Source organism: Dendrobium catenatum, unplaced genomic scaffold (genome assembly GCF_001605985.2).
Source record: "Dendrobium catenatum unplaced genomic scaffold, ASM160598v2 original_scaffold_96786, whole genome shotgun sequence".
Taxonomy (NCBI): Eukaryota; Viridiplantae; Streptophyta; class Magnoliopsida; order Asparagales; family Orchidaceae; genus Dendrobium; species Dendrobium catenatum.
In genome coordinates this window covers 1,156,661-1,175,835 of record NW_021415225.1, presented here as the reverse complement: position 1 = coordinate 1,175,835, position 19,175 = coordinate 1,156,661, and the positions used below count along the sequence as shown (strand labels likewise).

General features: G+C 35.2%; 2 protein-coding genes across 2 annotated transcripts; both read left to right on the top strand.

Moving 5' to 3' along the window:
* Positions 1 to 5,865: 5,865 nt before the first annotated feature.
* On the top strand, positions 5,866 to 8,417 carry LOC110108996 (pentatricopeptide repeat-containing protein At2g22410, mitochondrial-like). Its single transcript, XM_020839881.2, has one exon. The coding sequence runs from the start codon at positions 5,947 to 5,949 to the stop codon at positions 7,792 to 7,794; it is 1,848 nt and encodes a 615-aa protein (XP_020695540.2). The 5' UTR covers positions 5,866 to 5,946; the 3' UTR covers positions 7,795 to 8,417.
* Positions 8,418 to 12,750: 4,333 nt separating this feature from the next.
* Positions 12,751 to 13,704, top strand: LOC110109028. Its single transcript, XM_020839924.2, has 2 exons — positions 12,751 to 12,977; positions 13,051 to 13,704. Exons 1-2 carry the CDS (start codon positions 12,891 to 12,893, stop codon positions 13,438 to 13,440), a joined length of 477 nt encoding a protein of 158 aa, XP_020695583.1. The 5' UTR covers positions 12,751 to 12,890; the 3' UTR covers positions 13,441 to 13,704.
* Positions 13,705 to 19,175: the final 5,471 nt, after the last annotated feature.

Sequence of the window (19,175 nt, the reverse complement as noted above, 5' to 3'; positions counted from 1 at the left end):
ATATTTGGGTTTCAAGATTCAGGCTCTGTTTGGAAAAGCTTTCTTACTGCTTAAACTTAAAGCAGCTTTTTAAGTGTTTTTCTAATCTCTTTGGCCTTTAGTGAGGCTGTTAATGATAGTTAACGGGGTGTTATATTGCATAAATAGTAAAATTTAAATATTAAATACATTAATGATATAATTTTAATAAACCTCTTAATACCATTTTGTGCCAAGAATCATGATGGCATCAAGGAATTGAGCAATGATTTCTGAATTCTTAGTTCGTGCATAAGTTTACATATACTAGTTTTATTGCACGTGCATTAAATACACGTGACTAAAAATTTAGAAATCTTCATATTATTAAAATGTAATAACATTATCATTTTTGAAAAATAAATTAAATTTATTTTCATAAGTAATTATAATAACTACTTATTTTAATCAAGAAATAGATATTTTTGTTAAAATTATGGTAGAGAAAATATATTAATATTATATTACAATTTAATATTGAAAAATACATTGTTTATCTTTATAGAATTAATGATGCAATGAAATAAATAGGAGCCATGAGTTGATAAGAGGATGAGCTCGAAATATATCAACACAACCAAAATTTCATTAATATAGCAATAAACAACTCAAACTAATAAGAGTTGAATTAAATTCCTTAAATTTTAATTTGATTCATAGACTTTTCATTTGACCCTTCTCAAATTTCTATCCTTTTTAGATAATCACTTAAACATCATGGAGGAAGAAAAGAAGATATTACAATATGCTAGATGATAGAACTTCATAGCCAATATCAAAGCTCTATTATTTCCAATTCAAGTAACATCTCAAATAATGGAGATGGCATAGTCCAATGCATCCATCAGGAAATTTGCAATCACGAATTATATTTTCTAATAATAATCTTGTTTTGAGTGAGAAAGATAATACAAACTTGCATCTCTTTGCCAAAGTTATATTTTCTATTAATGACAAGTTCCACAGCAAGCATTAGAACGATGACTCTGACATCTCCAATGATTGCAAAGTGAACATAGCTCAATAAGTCAATTTTATGAATTGGAAACATGGAGTATGATTGATAAATTTGTTAGAAATCCAAACATTTGATGAACAAAGTACAATTTAATATTAGTGAATCTCTAGATAAATTGTTATTCATACTGTCATACATCATAAAATCAATATGATAGACAACCAACAAAAAAGCATTTGAATTTAATAAAAGCAAATATCATGAAAATAATTCCTCTGAGAACCTTAATGCCCATCCTAAAAATACCTCCACTTATTCCAAAATCTTCGACAAATCTAATTATGAATAAAATATTAGAATGAATTATATCAACCTTTTAATGCAGAGTCTGAACCCATCTTGTCATAGTCCTCCTTTTATAAAGCACAAAAGTATGTGGTACTTGATAAATCATGTCAAGGGATAAGAATTTATTTGAAGTACGTCAACTTCATGTCTTCATGTACAGTTATGCTAATTGGAACTAAGATGAGTGGAACTACAAAGTTTTAAAAAACATGGTAAATTGGAAAATAAAAGACACCAATTGGTCAAGTTCAGGAAAGCCTTTAAGTCATTCCAAAAATAAACCACTTGTAGCTCCCACAACACATAAGAATTAATCTCAAATACTGCAAACATATAACAGTCTGCTACCAATACAAACTTTAAAAATAAAAGTATAATGGGCAACAAAAGCCATTACCAATTAGACAAAATAAAAATTAAATGAGGGAAAAGCAAGGCTTGATTATACTAAATTACTGTATGAAATAACTGTTAACTAAGTATCTATCTGCAATTAAAAACCTGCAACAAGGATAAAAAATCCACTGCTCATCTAACATAAAAAAGGGAATCAAGTCGCTTACAATCTAAATGATCGATAATGCATCAGAAGAAGCAAAAGAAACAAAGCAGACAGAATTCATTATCATAAGGCTGACCCCAACTAATCAAAATAAAGGTAGTTGACGATCAAAAGATAGCATTTTTGAATAATATAATGCACATAGACCACAAATCTGAACAAGCTATGAAAGAAATGTGCTCCCATACTCTTCCAACATCCAGTAACTTCGTCTCTGAAAGTTCTCATCATCTTCTCTGTGTGCATAATAGCAATGCAAAACGTCTACGCTTCAAGCCTGGAATTTTTTACATGTTGAAGCAGCTTATTACTCTTGAGAAGGTAAGTACTTAGGAGAAGTAGATCAAGCAGTTTGATAACTATATATTAAGTTTATTACTCTTAAGCAGTAGATCAAGAAGTAGATGAAGCATCTTATTACTCTTAAGTTTTTGGAGCGGATTCAACGTATTAAGGAGTATGATTTTGCATTGAACACGGATCAAGCAGTAGGTAAAATCCTTATGGAAAAACTAAGAAAGCTAAGCATGTTTGATAACTGTATAGCCATTTGAAAAGCAGTAACTTCACAGCCGACCAAAATTATAGGTTAATGGTTTGCAATAAGACATTTCAAAGCCTCACAATATACAATGTAATACAAACAAACCCTCAACCTTTTTCAAAGCCTCATAATATAAAATTTTTTTTATGATGTTATCTCAAACATCATATCACAAAATAAATATATCAACACAAATTTTAGTAAACATAACACAAACACAAAATAAATATATAAAATTTAAAATCTTCAAAAAATAAATTTAAAACTTCTTATAAATATGTTTAAGTCAAAATAAATGATGCATGTAAAGTATGACCACAAATATAAAAGATTTTACAAAGTAATTTGATATTGTAAAGAGGTTAAAAATGATATTGTTGCTTTAGATAGTTCAACTTAATTTTTTTTTTAATAGTACCCAATCATTTATTTTGATTAATATGCAAGTTAATGTGAAAATTATTTTGATTGTATGGATTTAGCTTTATTGCTACACGCATGAGGCAATAAAGATTTGTCCTAAATAGATCCTTACTCTGCCCTATTTGTCCTAAAGTTTATGTTGTTTTTCTGTTTTCCTAAGGCTAGCCATTTTACTGCTTTTAAGAAGATGTGTGTGATATTCTATCAGATCATGTGACAGTCTTAATTCTAGCGTGTTTTCAACTTCTTTCGACAAGAAGCCAGATAAGTTAACAATCTCATTAGATTGTGACTCTGGTTTACTACAAATGCACATTTTTTAGTTACAAATTTTCCTTTTCCAACAAAGCTATAATGTCCTCAGCTTATGGCAACATCTATTTGAAGGAAATCTAATATCCATCATTGTTTTCATATTTCACAAATACCAATAAACCATTATCATCATCCTCCATTTCTACAATATATGATTTCCCATCGTTCCTCAAGTGTTGCAAAAACATTCCACATTAACTACTGGAAAGTAAATATCTCTTGAATTATTTAAGAAGCTCCCATGGCCATTAGTTTTCAATTCCACTACCATTTTTAACAAGTTCAAAATAATCAATGAATTCTAAAAGATGGAAGTTGAATCTGTCTGATTAACTCTTACAGACTAAGCTTTTTCGACAATATTTTCTTTTGGCGTCTTCTAAACGAGCTAATGAACCTCAAATAAAAACAAATCATATCCAATAAAATCAACTATTGATTTGAGGCCAATGCTATAATAACAATTAAAATCTCTCTGTTAAGCATTTCCTGGTATAAACATTCACCAATTTTATGTCAATTCTAACACCAACATAAATTAGATTATATCTTCAGCGGACAGGATTTAAATTTACTTCAAGAGTGAAACAGGGTTAGGTACTTTTGGTGAAACAGAGGCACTCTGAGATGTTCTCAGAGCAAAATTAGGGCCCCTGGGAAAGAAATTTTTTGCTGCATTGTGTTGTCATACTTCGCTTTATAAAGGTGCTATGTGGTGAAATAATTTATCTATATCATAATATTTTATATTGGGTTTGTTTTAACATGATAAGATCATTCATCATCCCCTTTTTTATGGAATTTTCTATAAAATTTATGTACAGGTGATAGAGTTTTGTGGCTATGAGAAGTAGTGTATCTTGAAGCTAAAGATGTGTAATAACATAATTTGTTGCTATGAAAAAAAAAACGTAACTACATTATAGTAAAAAACGTTATAATATTTAGAAAATAACATAATTTGTTGCTATGAAAAAAAAAAAACGTAACTGCATTATAGTAAAAAACTTAATAATTTTTAGAAGGAAATTGTTTTCTTTGTTTTTTTTTTCTATCAGGAAGTACATTTGGATCATGGGTGGGCTATATCATGTGACAATTATCAAGTTTAATGGCATACACATTAACATTCAGTAATGTGTTGTTGATGTCTCTTTCTAGTAAGAATTTGTGAGCAACCAAACAAGATGAAGAGCATAACATAGTGAATTAAAGCAAGATAAAAAAATGTTCTAAGTAAAGTGCACATAAATGTAATTAAAAGTTGAGATCCTTTGAAGCCAGAAGAGTAGATATCCAAGAACAAAGTGCAAATAACAAAAGGAGAATAGGTGAGGAAAGCTTAAGTTCGTTTTTGATGATGCGAACCGTTTCCCAAGGATGGAGAGGGATAAAAGCTTAGACAGTCACTTAGAGAGTTTAGAACCGTTTCTGAAGGGTTCAACACTTTCATTACATGAAGATGTGTTATAGAAGTTGAAGAGATCTAATCGAGAAGCCGATTGTGGGACGAATCTATGGTAAGTTACAGAGGAAACGGAGGTCTCGACAGTTACAGTAAGGAGATGCGTACCACCTTAACGAGAGAGAAAGAGTAGTAGTGACCGAACGATGTAAAGACCGTAAGAAGATACAAACCGTAACTATGGAAAGCTAGGGCAGACGATGGTAGTGCCAGGCGGACTAAAGAAAGGTAACGGAGGAATCCTGAGAGCCGTGATTAGTAACGAAATAATGTCAGGATTAATTACCACAGGAAAAAAACATACCTCAGGTAATAAATTTTAATTATAATTAACATAGGAAATTAAAAAAAATATAACTGCTAATGATATAAATGTTTGGCCATTACGTCAACCTTTAATTAAATGTTTGGCCATTACGATATTTAGAATTAACTTGATTTAATTCTAATTCAATTAGAGATTCGAACAGTCAAATTATATTGAATTTATTATTAATTAAGTAGAACATTACTGTGAGACCTCGTTCCCTTACTGTTTCTCTCTAGATTGGATTTTCTCCCAGGATCGTCCGGGACGATATTGAGATCGTCCAGGCCGATCTGTACTGTTCAAAATATCGTCCTGAAAATAGTTCTGGGAACTGTCCAGGCCGATGATTTTAGTCTGATCGTCCCAGGACGATCTGGCGATCGGCCGGGCCGATTAGCTTTATGATATAAGAAAATCAGCTCGTTTTGAATATTTCACACTAAACATTTAAAGATTGATGATAATAAAGAGTGGATATTAATGATTTCAAAAAATTAAATATATAATATCTGTAAATTAAAAAAATTTAAGAAAATATTAACCGCTTAAATATTTAATAATCTTAAAAAAGGCACCAAACATAACCCAACAAATGGGGCAAATTATTGCATCCGGTCACCCGATGCGGAGAATAGGTTCGAACATCCAATAAAAATTTGTCACGTCACCTGTGCTTTTTGACTGCGCTTTTGACTTGCGCTTTGATTGCGCTGTTTGACTTGCGCTTTGACTTCGCTTTACCTGCACTTTACCTGTGTTTTGCCTGTGCTTTATCTACGCTTTAACATGTTTAAGTTAAAATAATATTTTATTAATATCCAAGCCTATCTACCCGTTCGGTTACAGGATGCAATAATTTGACGAACAATGGATGGAGACTTATCATTGTTCCCATTGGTCCCAATCGAGAGTTACACCATCGCGCTTCTCGCCTGAAGCCACGGCCCTTCCAAGATTCAAACTTCAAGCAAATCTCTATTCTCTTCTACAGAGATGCTGCTCCATGAAACAGCTCAAGCAGCTCCAAGCTCAGCTCACAAGCCATGGACTTCTCTCCGACACCCTCACCCTCTCCAGCCTCATCGCCTTCTGCTCTCTCACCCCTTCCGGCGACCTCAACTATGGCCGCCAACTGTTCGACCGCGTTGCCTTCCCCAACCGATTCATGTACAATACATTAATTCGAGGTTACTCTAACAGCGATACAAAAATGGAGTCTTTCGTCCTCCTCCGCAGAATGATGGCACAAGGTTTATTGCCCAACAACTTCACCTTTCCATTTGTTCTCAAATCTATTGCTGAAAAATCAACCCTTGAGGACTCGTTTGTGCTACACTCCATGATAATTAAGACTGGTTTTGCATCGCAGGTTGTCGTTATGAATGCCCTCCTTCATGTTTATGTTGTTTCTGGGCATGTTTGTTGTGCGCATAAGGTGTTTGATGAAATTCCTCAAAAGAGTATTGTTTCATGGAATTCAATGATTGATGGTTATTCTCAGATGGGTGATTATAGAAGCGGATTTGAGTTGTTTAAAGTTATGAGAGGTTTGGGTTTGGAGGCTGATGAGTTCACTCTAGCCAGCTTGCTTTCAGTTTGCGCGCAATCGAGAAATTTGGAACTGGGCAGGGGTTTACATCATTTCATTGTGATGAATCGCGTCAATAAAGATTTGATTGTAAACAATGCTTTGGTAGATTTGTATGGAAAATGCGGGGAACTGATTTTGGCTCAGGCATGTTTCGATAGGATGCCGGTGAGAAATGTGGTGTCTTGGACTTCACTCTTCCAAGGTTATGCGAAGAATGGCTTGCTCGATCTTGCTAGGTCCCTTTTTGAACAAATGCAAGAAAGAAGTATTGTTTCATGGAATGCAATGATGGATTGTTATATCAGCAGTGATCAGTGTCAGGAAGCATTGCTTCTTTATGAGCGGATGAAGATCTCAGGTATTGTCCCAGATGAGGTAACTTTGATCAATGTTCTTTCTGCTTGTAGCCAGATTGGAAATTTAGTTGTTGGTAAGATAACTCATGAATACATAGTTCAAAACTTCACAAATCCTAGTCTCATCCTGCTGAATTCTATTATCGACATGTATGTGAAATGTGGCCATCTGGATGTTGCCTTAAGCCTATTTAATATGATTGAAAAGAAGAATGTAGTATCATGGAATGTAATGATTGGTGCTTTAGCAGTCCATGGGAATGCTTTAGATGCTATTGAACTCTTTAGAAGAATGACAGGTTATGGATTCTCTCCTGATGGAATTACATTTGTTGGTGTATTATCTGCATGTAGCCATGGAGGTTTACTAGAACTTGGCCACCATTATTTTGAAGCCATGGATGTTGTCTATAATGTTCGACATGAAATCGAACACTATGCTTGCATGGTTGATCTGTTTGGTCGTAGCGGATATATCGGTAGAGCGATCGAGTTCATAATACGAATGACGATGAAACCCGATGTTGTTATATGGGGTGCTTTGCTTGGAGCTTGCCGGATTCATGGTGATTTGAGGACTGGCTTACAGGTAATGAAACAACTACTGGAGCTGGAAGTTTACAGCTCTGGGTTATTTGTGCTTCTGTCAAATTTGTTTTGTGAGATGCAGAGAAGGGAAGATGTGATGAAAGTTAGAAAGCTGATGAATGAGGGAGGGGTGAAGAAAGTTGAAGGAAGGAGTTTAATTGAGGTAGGTGGCAAGATTCATGAGTTCCTTGTTGAGGACTTCAGGCATGAGAGCTCAAGCAACATTTACTTTCTTATGGATCAATTGACAGATCATATAATGTCTTCAGTTTCATTTTCAAGCTCTTTGGAGACATTATTACTCACAGAAGAATGAAAAGTTCTCCATTTCTTGTGGACATTGTTTCTATACTATGGTAGTAACCATGATGACTAATAATTCAAGGCTTTAATCGATTGATTGGATTGAAATATCATCAACAGGAAGATCAAAATTTTTTCTTATAGAGCCAATCGGAGGTGTTCATGGTTTCAAGGACATGACCAATGTATGTTGGAAGAAGAAAGATAATTCTGTGCTGACGCCGAACGCAACTCTACATCCGGATACTAATCAGAATGAGCTACGTCAGCGATACCGAGCCGCGGGCTTAGGTACCCGGATGGGGTTCCGCTTCCGCACATAATAAGTTTTCCATCAGATGGGGATCAGATCTTAGGAGCAAGTGGAAACAAGACATTTCCAAGCTTGAGATAGACCTATCAGCTACTTTATGACTAGTAAATGTGATAAAACAGTAAGGGAAGGCTAATTTGTTAACCTTTTATTAAGAAAACCATCCTTATGGTGTTAAGTGTTATATACTTAGGATTTGTTTGACACTCAATCAAAGAGTTAGGGGTTGATTGGGATCAGTTCTAATGTTATTTTTATTTTTGTGTTTTTAATTTAATTTTATTTATATTTTGATTTGAAATATAATGTTATGATTTAATGAATTTTTTTATTTTTTTAAATATTAAATAAATTGATTTATGTGGTGATAGTGATGTTTGCCAATGACTTATGCTGTTGTTGATAATGATTAAAGTTAGAAGTGTCAATATTTGACACGACCCGAAAACCCGACCCGAATCCAACCCAAAAATTTTGGGGGTTCGGGTTAGGGATTTTGACACAGTTGTAAAATCGAGTCGGGTTTGGATTGATCAGGAACACGAAATCAACTGGGCTTATACGTTTTTCATTAATTTAAGAGGGTTTTAAAATATTATTATGAATTAAGTAAATGTTATTTCCAAAAAATAATAAACTATGTTGCTCAAATTGAATTAAACTTTATTTATTTTAAATTCATTGAAGTAAATTTTATCTTAATTTGATTTAGGTTTAAATAGATCAAATTAAAAAAAAAAAAAAAGTAAAACATACCCAAAGCAGGTAAGGTTCAGGTTGACTCAGACCTGAAGACGGTCGGGTTCTGGTCCAAAAGATTGACCTGTTTGCAAAAACGGGTCGGGTCGTATAGTACCAGGTCAATTCCATGTTGAATTTGAAACCGACCCGTGATCTGTTTTTGACAGCCCTAATTAAATTTGCCTAAAAATAGTGGAGGGTGATAAATATGATTATTTTTAAAAATATCTAAAACAACTAAAAATTATTTTGAATATTTGTAATAGCAACTTGATTTATTTTTTAAATAAAAAAATATATATACACTAATGTACTAAACAAACATATTAAAAAAATAATAATTCCAAAAACACCCAATTTTAAACCCCATATTTCAAATATAGGCCAATAATGCACTCAATCAATCAGCCTGCTTCAAAAGGTTTTCAAAAGGTTTCCTTTTTTCACGTAGTATTTATTGAACTTAGTTTGGTCACGTGATCGGCACGTTTTGATCTCACGCTCTGGTGCTCAATTCATGATTCAATTAATAAACTGTTTATCGTAACGGTATCGGATGAAACCCGTCCATTTCCTTATCGGTGAAAATGACTGTAATACCCTTTGACTCATTAACCTGCTTAAGGATTGTGCCGGTATCGGCCAAAACCGGTACATTTCCTTAACGGTTACTAATGAATAATAATCGAGAAATTCGTATAAATTTTAAATGGTGATACGAAATGTCTATTTATGTTTGTGAATAAATCTATTTATTAATTATTATTTAACCCTAAAATTAAATAATATCTAATAAACACATAAGTTTTATTAAAATTTATGAACTCAATTATTCCTAATAATAATATTTTATGCTTAATTATTAATATTAAATATATAATTATTTGTGCTCAATTTCTATTTTAGGTTGATAAGAAATTAAATAAATAAATTTGAACAGGAGCTTATCAATCAAATCATATTCAAACTATGACTACACATTGTTGGTAATGATGAGCGACGAGCTCAATGACAAACTGTGGTCTTATAGTTAATGACATGCATTCATATTACTGGTAATGACGAGCACCGAAGTTAGCTGACATTGATGTTTATTTCAACGATGGCATGGATCAGCGTTGCTGATGACAATAGACGATGATGATTGGACGATCATAGTAGCGATAATTATTGGGATATTATGACTTAACAATCAGGGGCGGAACCAGCTGATTCTTAGGGGGGACGAATTCATAAATAACACATATACACAATGTATTTAATTTTGCTAGGGGACAACCACCTAAAGATAATAGTATTTTAATTTTTTTAGGGGGGGGGGGGTATTATACAGAGCTACTACAAACATTCAAATATACAGAAAAGCTCATCCAACATCTTCTTCTTTCTTTCGTCAAAATAATCATGTACATTACAGTGCATGACTATAAACGGAAAGTACAGAACATAACAGAAAAGTCATGACTGTACAAAAAAAAAAAATCAAAAGTACCAAAAATACCTAATCTCAGATCAGATACTGAACGGCTAGTCCAAAATCTCCTTCCCTTTCCCAGAACCTGAAAACCATGAACATAACCACAGTGAGCTAACAGCTCAGCAAGGCTACACTAGCCAATCAAAATATCCAAAAACCCTCATATCAAAATACTCACAGAAACAGTTTACACAAATGGCCGTACATAATTCAGATAATCATACATAAATCATATAATATCAAATATCAGACATAATTCAGATATTCGTCCAGAATAGAACAGATAAGATAACAGACTTCAAATATTCATACAGATCGGATGCTCAAATAAAAATCAAATAGCAGATACAGAAGAACTAAATCAAATTCGTATCACAGAATCGTATAAATCACAAATCACATTTTTCAAATCATATTATCAAATCACATATCAGATCACATATACTTGACCCAGACAGAATCTCAAAGGATTCTAGCCCCTTGTGCCTCCCTTCCCTGACACAGATAGAATCTCAAAGGATTCTGGCCCCTTACGCCTCCCTTTATGCTTACAGCACCAGAATATATCAGATATACAGAATTATCAGATCAGAATTCATTTTCATATTCCCTGACACAGACAGAATCTCAAAGGATTCTGGCCCCTTATAACTCCATTCTGATATCATTCAAATCATATCAAACATCAAATCATCATATACAGAGTAATTGAGCACATATAAAAATTTCACATTTTCGTATAGCGACTAACAACAGAAAGCCAATGAATCAAGAATGCACAATTTCATAAAATCACCAAATTAATAGAGATCGTGTAAAACGTAGTTTCAAGACTTTTCTTGTATTGAAACAATATTTTTCAACAACCAGATAATTTACTATTCGATAAAAACTCCACAAATTCAAAATATCCGGTGAAAAACTTACAGAAAATACTCAAAACATGCAAAATGACAATCTCTACAACATACCAAAAGTTACGCGGTAAAAGTTTTACCGGTAGAAAGATATACCCATTTTTTGCAAACGGAAACAAAATTTGAAACAGAAAATCCGTCAAAAATCACATTTTTTAAAATTGAGAAAGGCATAATGTGTCTTACCTCGAGTTGGTTAACTTTCCTAACTGCGACGAGGAGCCGAAAATGCCTAAAATGCGAATTTCCTCTTCTTTCCTTCATTTTCTCTCTCTCCTGCCCTTCTCTCTCTTCAAAAATATCACTATTCGGATATTTATCAAACTCGATCGTCCGGATGATATGCCCCAATCGTCCCGAGACGATCTCCTATGGATTCCAATCGTTTAGACGAAAATTGCTTACGTCCCTGAACGGTGCCCTCGGGTTGCCTTCGTATGAACGATAATTATGATCGTCCTGGGACGATGCTCTCGAGTTGCCAATGTTTCAACTGTTCGTCCCGAACGATCCCAACTTCGTCCGGACGAACCTGGAAGGAAATCTCAAATCAGACCAAAACATACAAGAAAAGAAAAAGAAGGATGTCACATCGAGCTTGACTTGTTCCATTGTAAATGAGTTTGAGCCTCTTGTCGAATAGCTCATCCAGCCTCTGCATCCGTGTCATCCGCTTCTGCATAGTCCTGTTTACTTACGCGTTGTTTAAGTTGAATTCGCCAGTATGTTTAAGAGTCGTTCTCGTCATCCCGTCGTCCGAGATCGAGCTACGCAATTGACATGACCTCCTTGAGCCACGGGATTGATGCGAGCACCTCGAGACCTCGAGACTCAAGTGCTGTCTGCCTCAAATAGGCATAATTAGCATGGTATTATGTTGGTATTAGTCGGGATTAGGATGGTATTAGGTGGGATTAGACACTTTTTAAAAATAAAAAGAATTTTAAGAATCATAATAGTGAATAGAGCCGGCTTGTGAGCTTGCGAACCGAGCCTCAATCAAGCTCGAATTTAAGCTTGAGCTCGTTTAATAAACAAGCTCGAATTTGAGTTCAAGCTCGACTCGTGAGCTCGATAAGCTCGGCTCACGAACCAAAAAATGAGTCAAGTTCGAGCTAGCTCGCGAGCCGCCCGGCTCACTTACACCCCTAGGTCTAGAGAACATAGCCGAGTGATAGTGATTAATAGGCCAAAATTGAAAGATAATGGTCACAAGGAGTCAAGGATATAGTTGGGATATTGTGATGCATAGATTATAGTTGGGAGATAGGGTTCAAGAGATTAAAGTTAGGCAACTGAGAATCTTAATTTAGACATTCCATTCGAATGCAATTTAAAAAAAAAATAAGAATATTATCTCAAAGTCTCTAAATTTTTAGATTAAATATCATATATATAAATATATTATATTTTTAATTTTGGCTTAATTATTTAAGAACGAACCGCGGATAGAGTGGGGTCCACCAGATCCGAATTTGCAACGGTCAACAGGCCCGTGTCAACTAGCGTGGCATTCTCGTAGTTAACTCGAAATACCTGTCCAATCTTATTAATCCGCCCTCGGACTGGAGCTCCTCTGCCCTAGAAAAACCAGAGATAATACCACAGGCCATCCAAAGAATCGATCCGTTTGTTCTTCACGTCCTCTTAATCCCACATTAATGGCGACCAAAACCCCCATCTTTCCAATGCCGATTCCCCACCACTACAGCGACTACGGCTTCGATCCCGAGATCGACTACTTCCAGGTCTCTTTCTCCCTCTCCTCCTCTTTCCTCCCCTTTCAATTTCTTTTCAATCAATCGAGCGATCCATTCGCAGGCTCTGGAAGAAGCGCGGAGACATGGAAAGAGAAGCGACGGGTCTCGATCGGCGGACGCGCTGCATTTCAAGCTACAGAAGCCGATTTCGAAGGAGGAGAGAACGAAGTCGAAGAAGAGGCGGCAATGGTGGAAGAACGCGTTTGGGCTTATTTGGAAGAGCGGGAGAAGCGTTGGTAGAAGCGTCGGCGGCCGGGTTCCGTCGGGGCCGCTGTACGCGACGGAGAGCATGCCGTGCCGGGCGGTTCGAGCGAATTCCGGTCCGCTGAGTGCAGCTGAGTTCATGGAGACCCAGGTGCCGTACTTTAGCCTTAGGGATCTTAATCTTCTGGAGAGTAATGAACTCTCCGCCGGCGAAGCGACGATGAGGCCTATCTATCTCGTTACTTGAGTGTTTGAGAAGGTTTTGATATTGAGCTTGATTGCTCTGCTTTGTCTTCTTCTTCTTCTTCTTCGCCTGAGGTTTGTTGTTTTCTTCTTTTCTTTTTTATTGATGGAAATCAGATCTTTAGCCTTTTGCTGGCTCTGCGGCAATGGCGATGAACTGAGCTCTGTAAAGTTTTCATCTTTTTGGACTTCTCGCGTGCGCGCACGTCCTGTTGTCTTCTGTCTTTTTGCCGTAGTGGTGGCTTTCCGGATTTTACTGAAAGTTGAAGAAGATGCAGAATCAGTGCTGCCTTAAAAAAATAAAAATATAAAAAAATATATATATTAATATTAATTTAAAATTTAATATTTATTTATGTAACATAAAAAAAATTTAAATTATATAAAATATATGATTAATATTAATTTATGTAAAACTATATATAAATATACAATAATTTTGAGCTATTTATATAAATCATTGAAAAAAAATTATTTAGTTAAAAAATAAATCTTATGCATAAAAAAAGTTGGGTTAGTATATCTTGATCTATTTTTTTATTACTATGATTTAAAATTGACAATTATTGATTTTTATATTATATCTATTCTCACCATTATACATAAATATCTTAAATTTTTGCTATTTATAAAATATTTTGTAATAAATATTTTTACTAATTTTAAATTATTAACATTTAATAATTGTCATTAGATTATTATTATTCAACTGCCATCATCTCTCAATTACTTCTCAGTGGTCTACACTACAGCCATAAAAGAGATCCAGTCCTCCGAATTTTATAATTTCAAGTATATAAGTTATCGAGAGAGGAGTTGAAAATACCTTCACTGCCAAAAAAGAAATGAAAATGAAAATATTGGATGATTGGGTATTAAGTGCGGACATTGATTTGGTGTTGTGGATATGAAATAAGAAATTTAGTTTAAATCCCGTCAAATACAAGAAATTATATTTAAAAAAATCATAAAATATTTAAGATATGTGTGTCAGACACAGGTGTCCAATTTGTATTTAATATTTTTTTAATCGGACACGTTTTCGGCGTGTCCGACACGTGTCGGAGGAGTGTCGAGCGAGTGTCGTGTCGGATATGGTGTCGGGCACTGCACGCCTCTTTGAGGAGAAGTGTCGGTGCATCATAGATTATCATAAACTTTAAATAAATAACATTCAATCCCATCCATTTTGCAAATTTTAAGATTGAGAACACCTTTCCTTCAATACCAATGCACGATATTGTTGTTTGGTGATAGTAATCAGACGATATTGGTTGGATTATAGTGAATGGATTGTGATGATCGAATAATAGTGGTCAAATATTGATGATCGGGCAATAATGATTTGATGACACCAATCAGAAGGCGAAATTAGAGTTCATATGATTCTGAGTTTAATTTAAAAAATTTTCAATTTAAATAGTTCTTCAATATTCATGCAATCGAATCACAAGTGATTATTATTATGCACCATAACATGATCATGACACAAAATGAAAGGGGATGATGAATAAAATTGGTCATAATCATCTTAGAAATGAGAGGGACTTTACCATGGAGAAAGTTAGTAGTAACGTATGCTTTGTTTGAATTTTTGTACTAAGAAACTGCTTTAAAAAGCAGCGAGAAAGATGTCCCAATCAAAACCTTAGTTAAGAGAAAGGTAGCTCATGTCCCAAGTAGTAGGTTAATCTTTCTTTTAAATTACTGATGCAAATTAATTTTTTCTAAATTATTGCCTTTATATGAGTTATTATAAATTTTTGTGAAAAAAAAAAACTAATTGTCTGCATTATAGCTATCACTCTAATAAAATTTAAAATTTTATTTGAAAAATAAAATAGTGAAAAAGCTACCCAAAACGAATAAGTAAAATATTATCGTATTTTGTTTAGAAATCTAGTAGCCTAACATACATAACACACACATCTAATACCGTAATCCTTAAACTTATGATCTTCTACGAGAAGCGAAAACTCTCCACCAACAAATGGCGGCACGGGCAAATTCAAGATGGGGGCACTAAGAGCACGCACCTCCATTAACTCGAGTTCGACTCATTGACTTGTTTGATTGAGAGATTAAATATATTTCTCAAATCCTCTTTATTTTACGACTTACAAAGAGTCTGAATCTAAACGAATAAGTTACAAACATATACGTATTATAATTATAAACAGATCATCAATGACTCAACCCACGTTGTAGGATAAAAGCTTGATGTTATTGTTGTTGTTATAGACCATCGGAGACTCTACAACTCATTATCGAAATTTCATCTACTTGCATCTAGTACTATTTAAAATGAAATATTTATATTTTATCATAGTGTCATGGTGTGCAAGGCAGCAATTTATGATGAACATGAAAAACAAGTCTTCTTACTATTTTTAATGGCCTCCATTAATCATACTAGGTTAGCATTAAAGATATAAATAAGAAAGCAACCTCAAAGGTAGGTTGCTAAGAAGCTTTGATTTTTCCTATTTAGTTGGTGAACCCATGTGACAATCAATGAAGTATTAATGCATGCCTAGCGGCTAGTTAAAGGCGTTTTTGATGTTGCAAGGACCAAGTCTCTTACTTCGAATTCTCTTTTAACTTGGAGTCATTTATTGAAAAAATTATTTTGTGTGGACATCAGACGTTGTCCGGAGGTGAATCAGAGCGCACCACCTCACCCCTTTGTTATGAATGGATTGTGACGATTGAACAATGGGGTAAAATATCGATGATCAGACGATAATGGCTCGATGACATCAATCGGGCGATGGAATTAGAGTTCAGGTGATTCTGAATTACATTTAAAAAAAATTAATATAAATAGTTCATCAATATTAATGCCAATACAAAAAATTTTCTTAACAAATATCACGAGTGATTATTATTGTGCATCATAAATAGGGGTGTCAATATTTGACACGACTCGAAACATGACTCGAGCCCGACCCGGAAAAATTTAAGTTCGGGGTCAACCCGTTTCACATACGGGTCGGGTTCGAGTTTGCCAAGTTGACCCGTTTCAAAAGTCGGGTCGGGCTCGGGTTGACCCAACAACCCAAAAATGACCCGTGTTGACCCCTTTAACCCGGCCTACGCTGTACGCGGAACCGCAGTTCGCTATTCTGCGAGAATGCATCGCCGTCGTTGGTCGCCTCCCTCTCCGCCATGCGTCGTCGATCGAACCATTCGCCTGCCGGCCGTAGCCTCTTCAACTAGTAGATTTGCCGCCGCCTGCCGCCCTACTCGCCTGCCACCGAGAACAAAAAGTTGAACAAAACCTAGCCGCACGGCCCGCGCAGTAGCTGCAGGCCCAGCCTCCAGCGATCCGTCGGTCGGCACGCTCAACCCTGGCTTCATCTTGCACCACTAGCCTGCCAAGCTCCAGCTCCACCCGCACGCGATTGCGCACATTTACTGTTTGCGGGTTGGGTCGGGTCAAAGCCATATTTAAGAGAAAGAGTAGCAGTAGCTCAAGTCTGAAGTAGTAGGTAAATCTTTAAAATTAATCATGCAAAATTTTTTTTTTCTAAATTATTGGCTTTTTATTAGTTTTATAAATTTTTGTGAAAAAAAACCTAATTATCTTCCTTATAGCTATCACTCTAATAAAAATTTTATAAAAAAAACCAAATAAATGATAATCAAATAGAAATATAATAGTAATTTGAAAAATAAAATAGCAAAAAAAGTTATCCAAAACGAATAAGCAAAACATTATAATATTTTTTTAGAAATCTAATCAGCCAAACATACATAACACACCTCTAATATTGTAATCCTTAAACCTGAGATTCTACAAGAAGCGAAAGCTCTCCACCAACAAATGGTGGCACGGGCGAATTCAAGATGAGAGCACTAAGAACACGCACCTCCATTAGCTCGAGTTCGCCCTCACTGACTTGTTTGATTGAGAGAATTAACATACCACTCAAATCCGAACTTTTATTTTATCCAGTGAACGTACGCTCCTCTACGTTCGGATCTAGGCAAAAAAAGCGCAATACCGAGTACCGAGTTTTTAAAAAAAACTCGGTTTTGCGCTGTTTTGGTCTAAAAATGAACGTAGAGGAGCGTACGTTCACTGGATGTAATAAAAGTTCCTCAAATCCTCTTTATTTTGCAATTTACAAAGAGTAAATTTAAACGAATAGGTTTTATAATTATAAACAGACCATCAAAGACTCAACCCATATAGTAGAATAAAAGCTAATTGTTTTTATTGTTGTTGTAGACCATTGGAGACTCTACTACTTATTATTGATATTTCATCTACATGCAACTAGTACTATTTAAAATGAAATATTTTATATTTTATCATAGTGTCATTGTGTGCAAGGCAGCAATTTATGATGAACATGAAAATGAAGTCTTCTAGCTATTGTTAATAGCCTCCATTAATGTTGTTGGGCATCCAAGTCAGAGAGAGAGAGAGAGAGAGAGAGAGAGAGAGAGAGAGATTACTCCAACTTGATTATAATGAAGTATTAATGCATGCCTAGTGGCTAGTTAAAGGCACTTTTGATGTTGCAAATAGACCTGTCAATATTGGCCCGGACCTGAACCCGACCCAAAAATTTCGGGTTTGGGTTGACCCGAATCCGAAATGAGTTGGACCCGTTTGAAAAATCGGGTCGAGTTAACCCAAAAACACGGGAATGACCCGAAATAACACATAAACCCGTCTGCTCGAATGAACCCGCCCCGCCTCCCACAGCTGCCCTGCATCAGTTCCGCATGACGGTTCCGCGTCGCACACTCAAGCGCGCCCCGCATCGAGCACTCGAGGGCGCCCAACGTCGAGCCCTCGCGAACACCCAACATCCCGTATCATTTCCACATAGCGCGTCCAGTTCCGTTGGTCCACTGCTGCAACAGGCCAGTTCCACGTTAGTTGCCTATCCGCGGGTCGGGTTCGGGTCCAAAAAATTGACCACTTTGCAAAAACGAGTCGGGCGGCCCAAACTCGAATAGTGCCGGGTCAATTTCGGATTCTACCCGAACCTGACCCGTGACCCAAAATTGACACACCTAGTTGCAAAGACCTAAGACTCAACTTATAAGATAGCTTATTTAATAAATATTAATATAAAATACAATTATAATATTTTAAAATTAGTTAAAAAAATTAATAAAATTTTAAAAATTATATACCATTTTCATATACCAAGTGATTTCCTATTATTTCTTATATAATTTTACATTTTTTATTATTTTATTTAAATAAATACTTCCATTATAATCATTTTCAATCTTTCATAAAAAATAAGCAAACAAATGAGTCAATTCAAAAACATTAGAGTTGATTTTTTTCTACTTTTCAAAGAGCTCTATAATAAGAGGCGGTGCTTAGCAACTAAGGTCTTGTTTGGAACGGCTTTCTTACTGCTTCTCAAAATAATTTTTAGTATTGTTGCGTCCTGGAGTATTCGCGGCGGTAGAGAAATATATAGTTTAACGTCTTAGCGTTGTACGAAGATCCAGCACACAATCAGATAAGTGAGAGGGTGTAGCATTCATAAGAGACAACAGAGTTTTTTACGTGGAAAACCCTTGAAAATGGGGAAAAACTACGGGGCCTGGCCCAGTTTGAATGAATTCACTAGTATTTATAGTCGATTACAAATGAGGCCCTTCCTTAGGAGAAGGCCTTGGATTGATGTAGCAAATGTACATCATATAGATTGCATTACATGGTAGGAGTTACATATACATGTTTGCTTGGTCGGAAGGACTGTA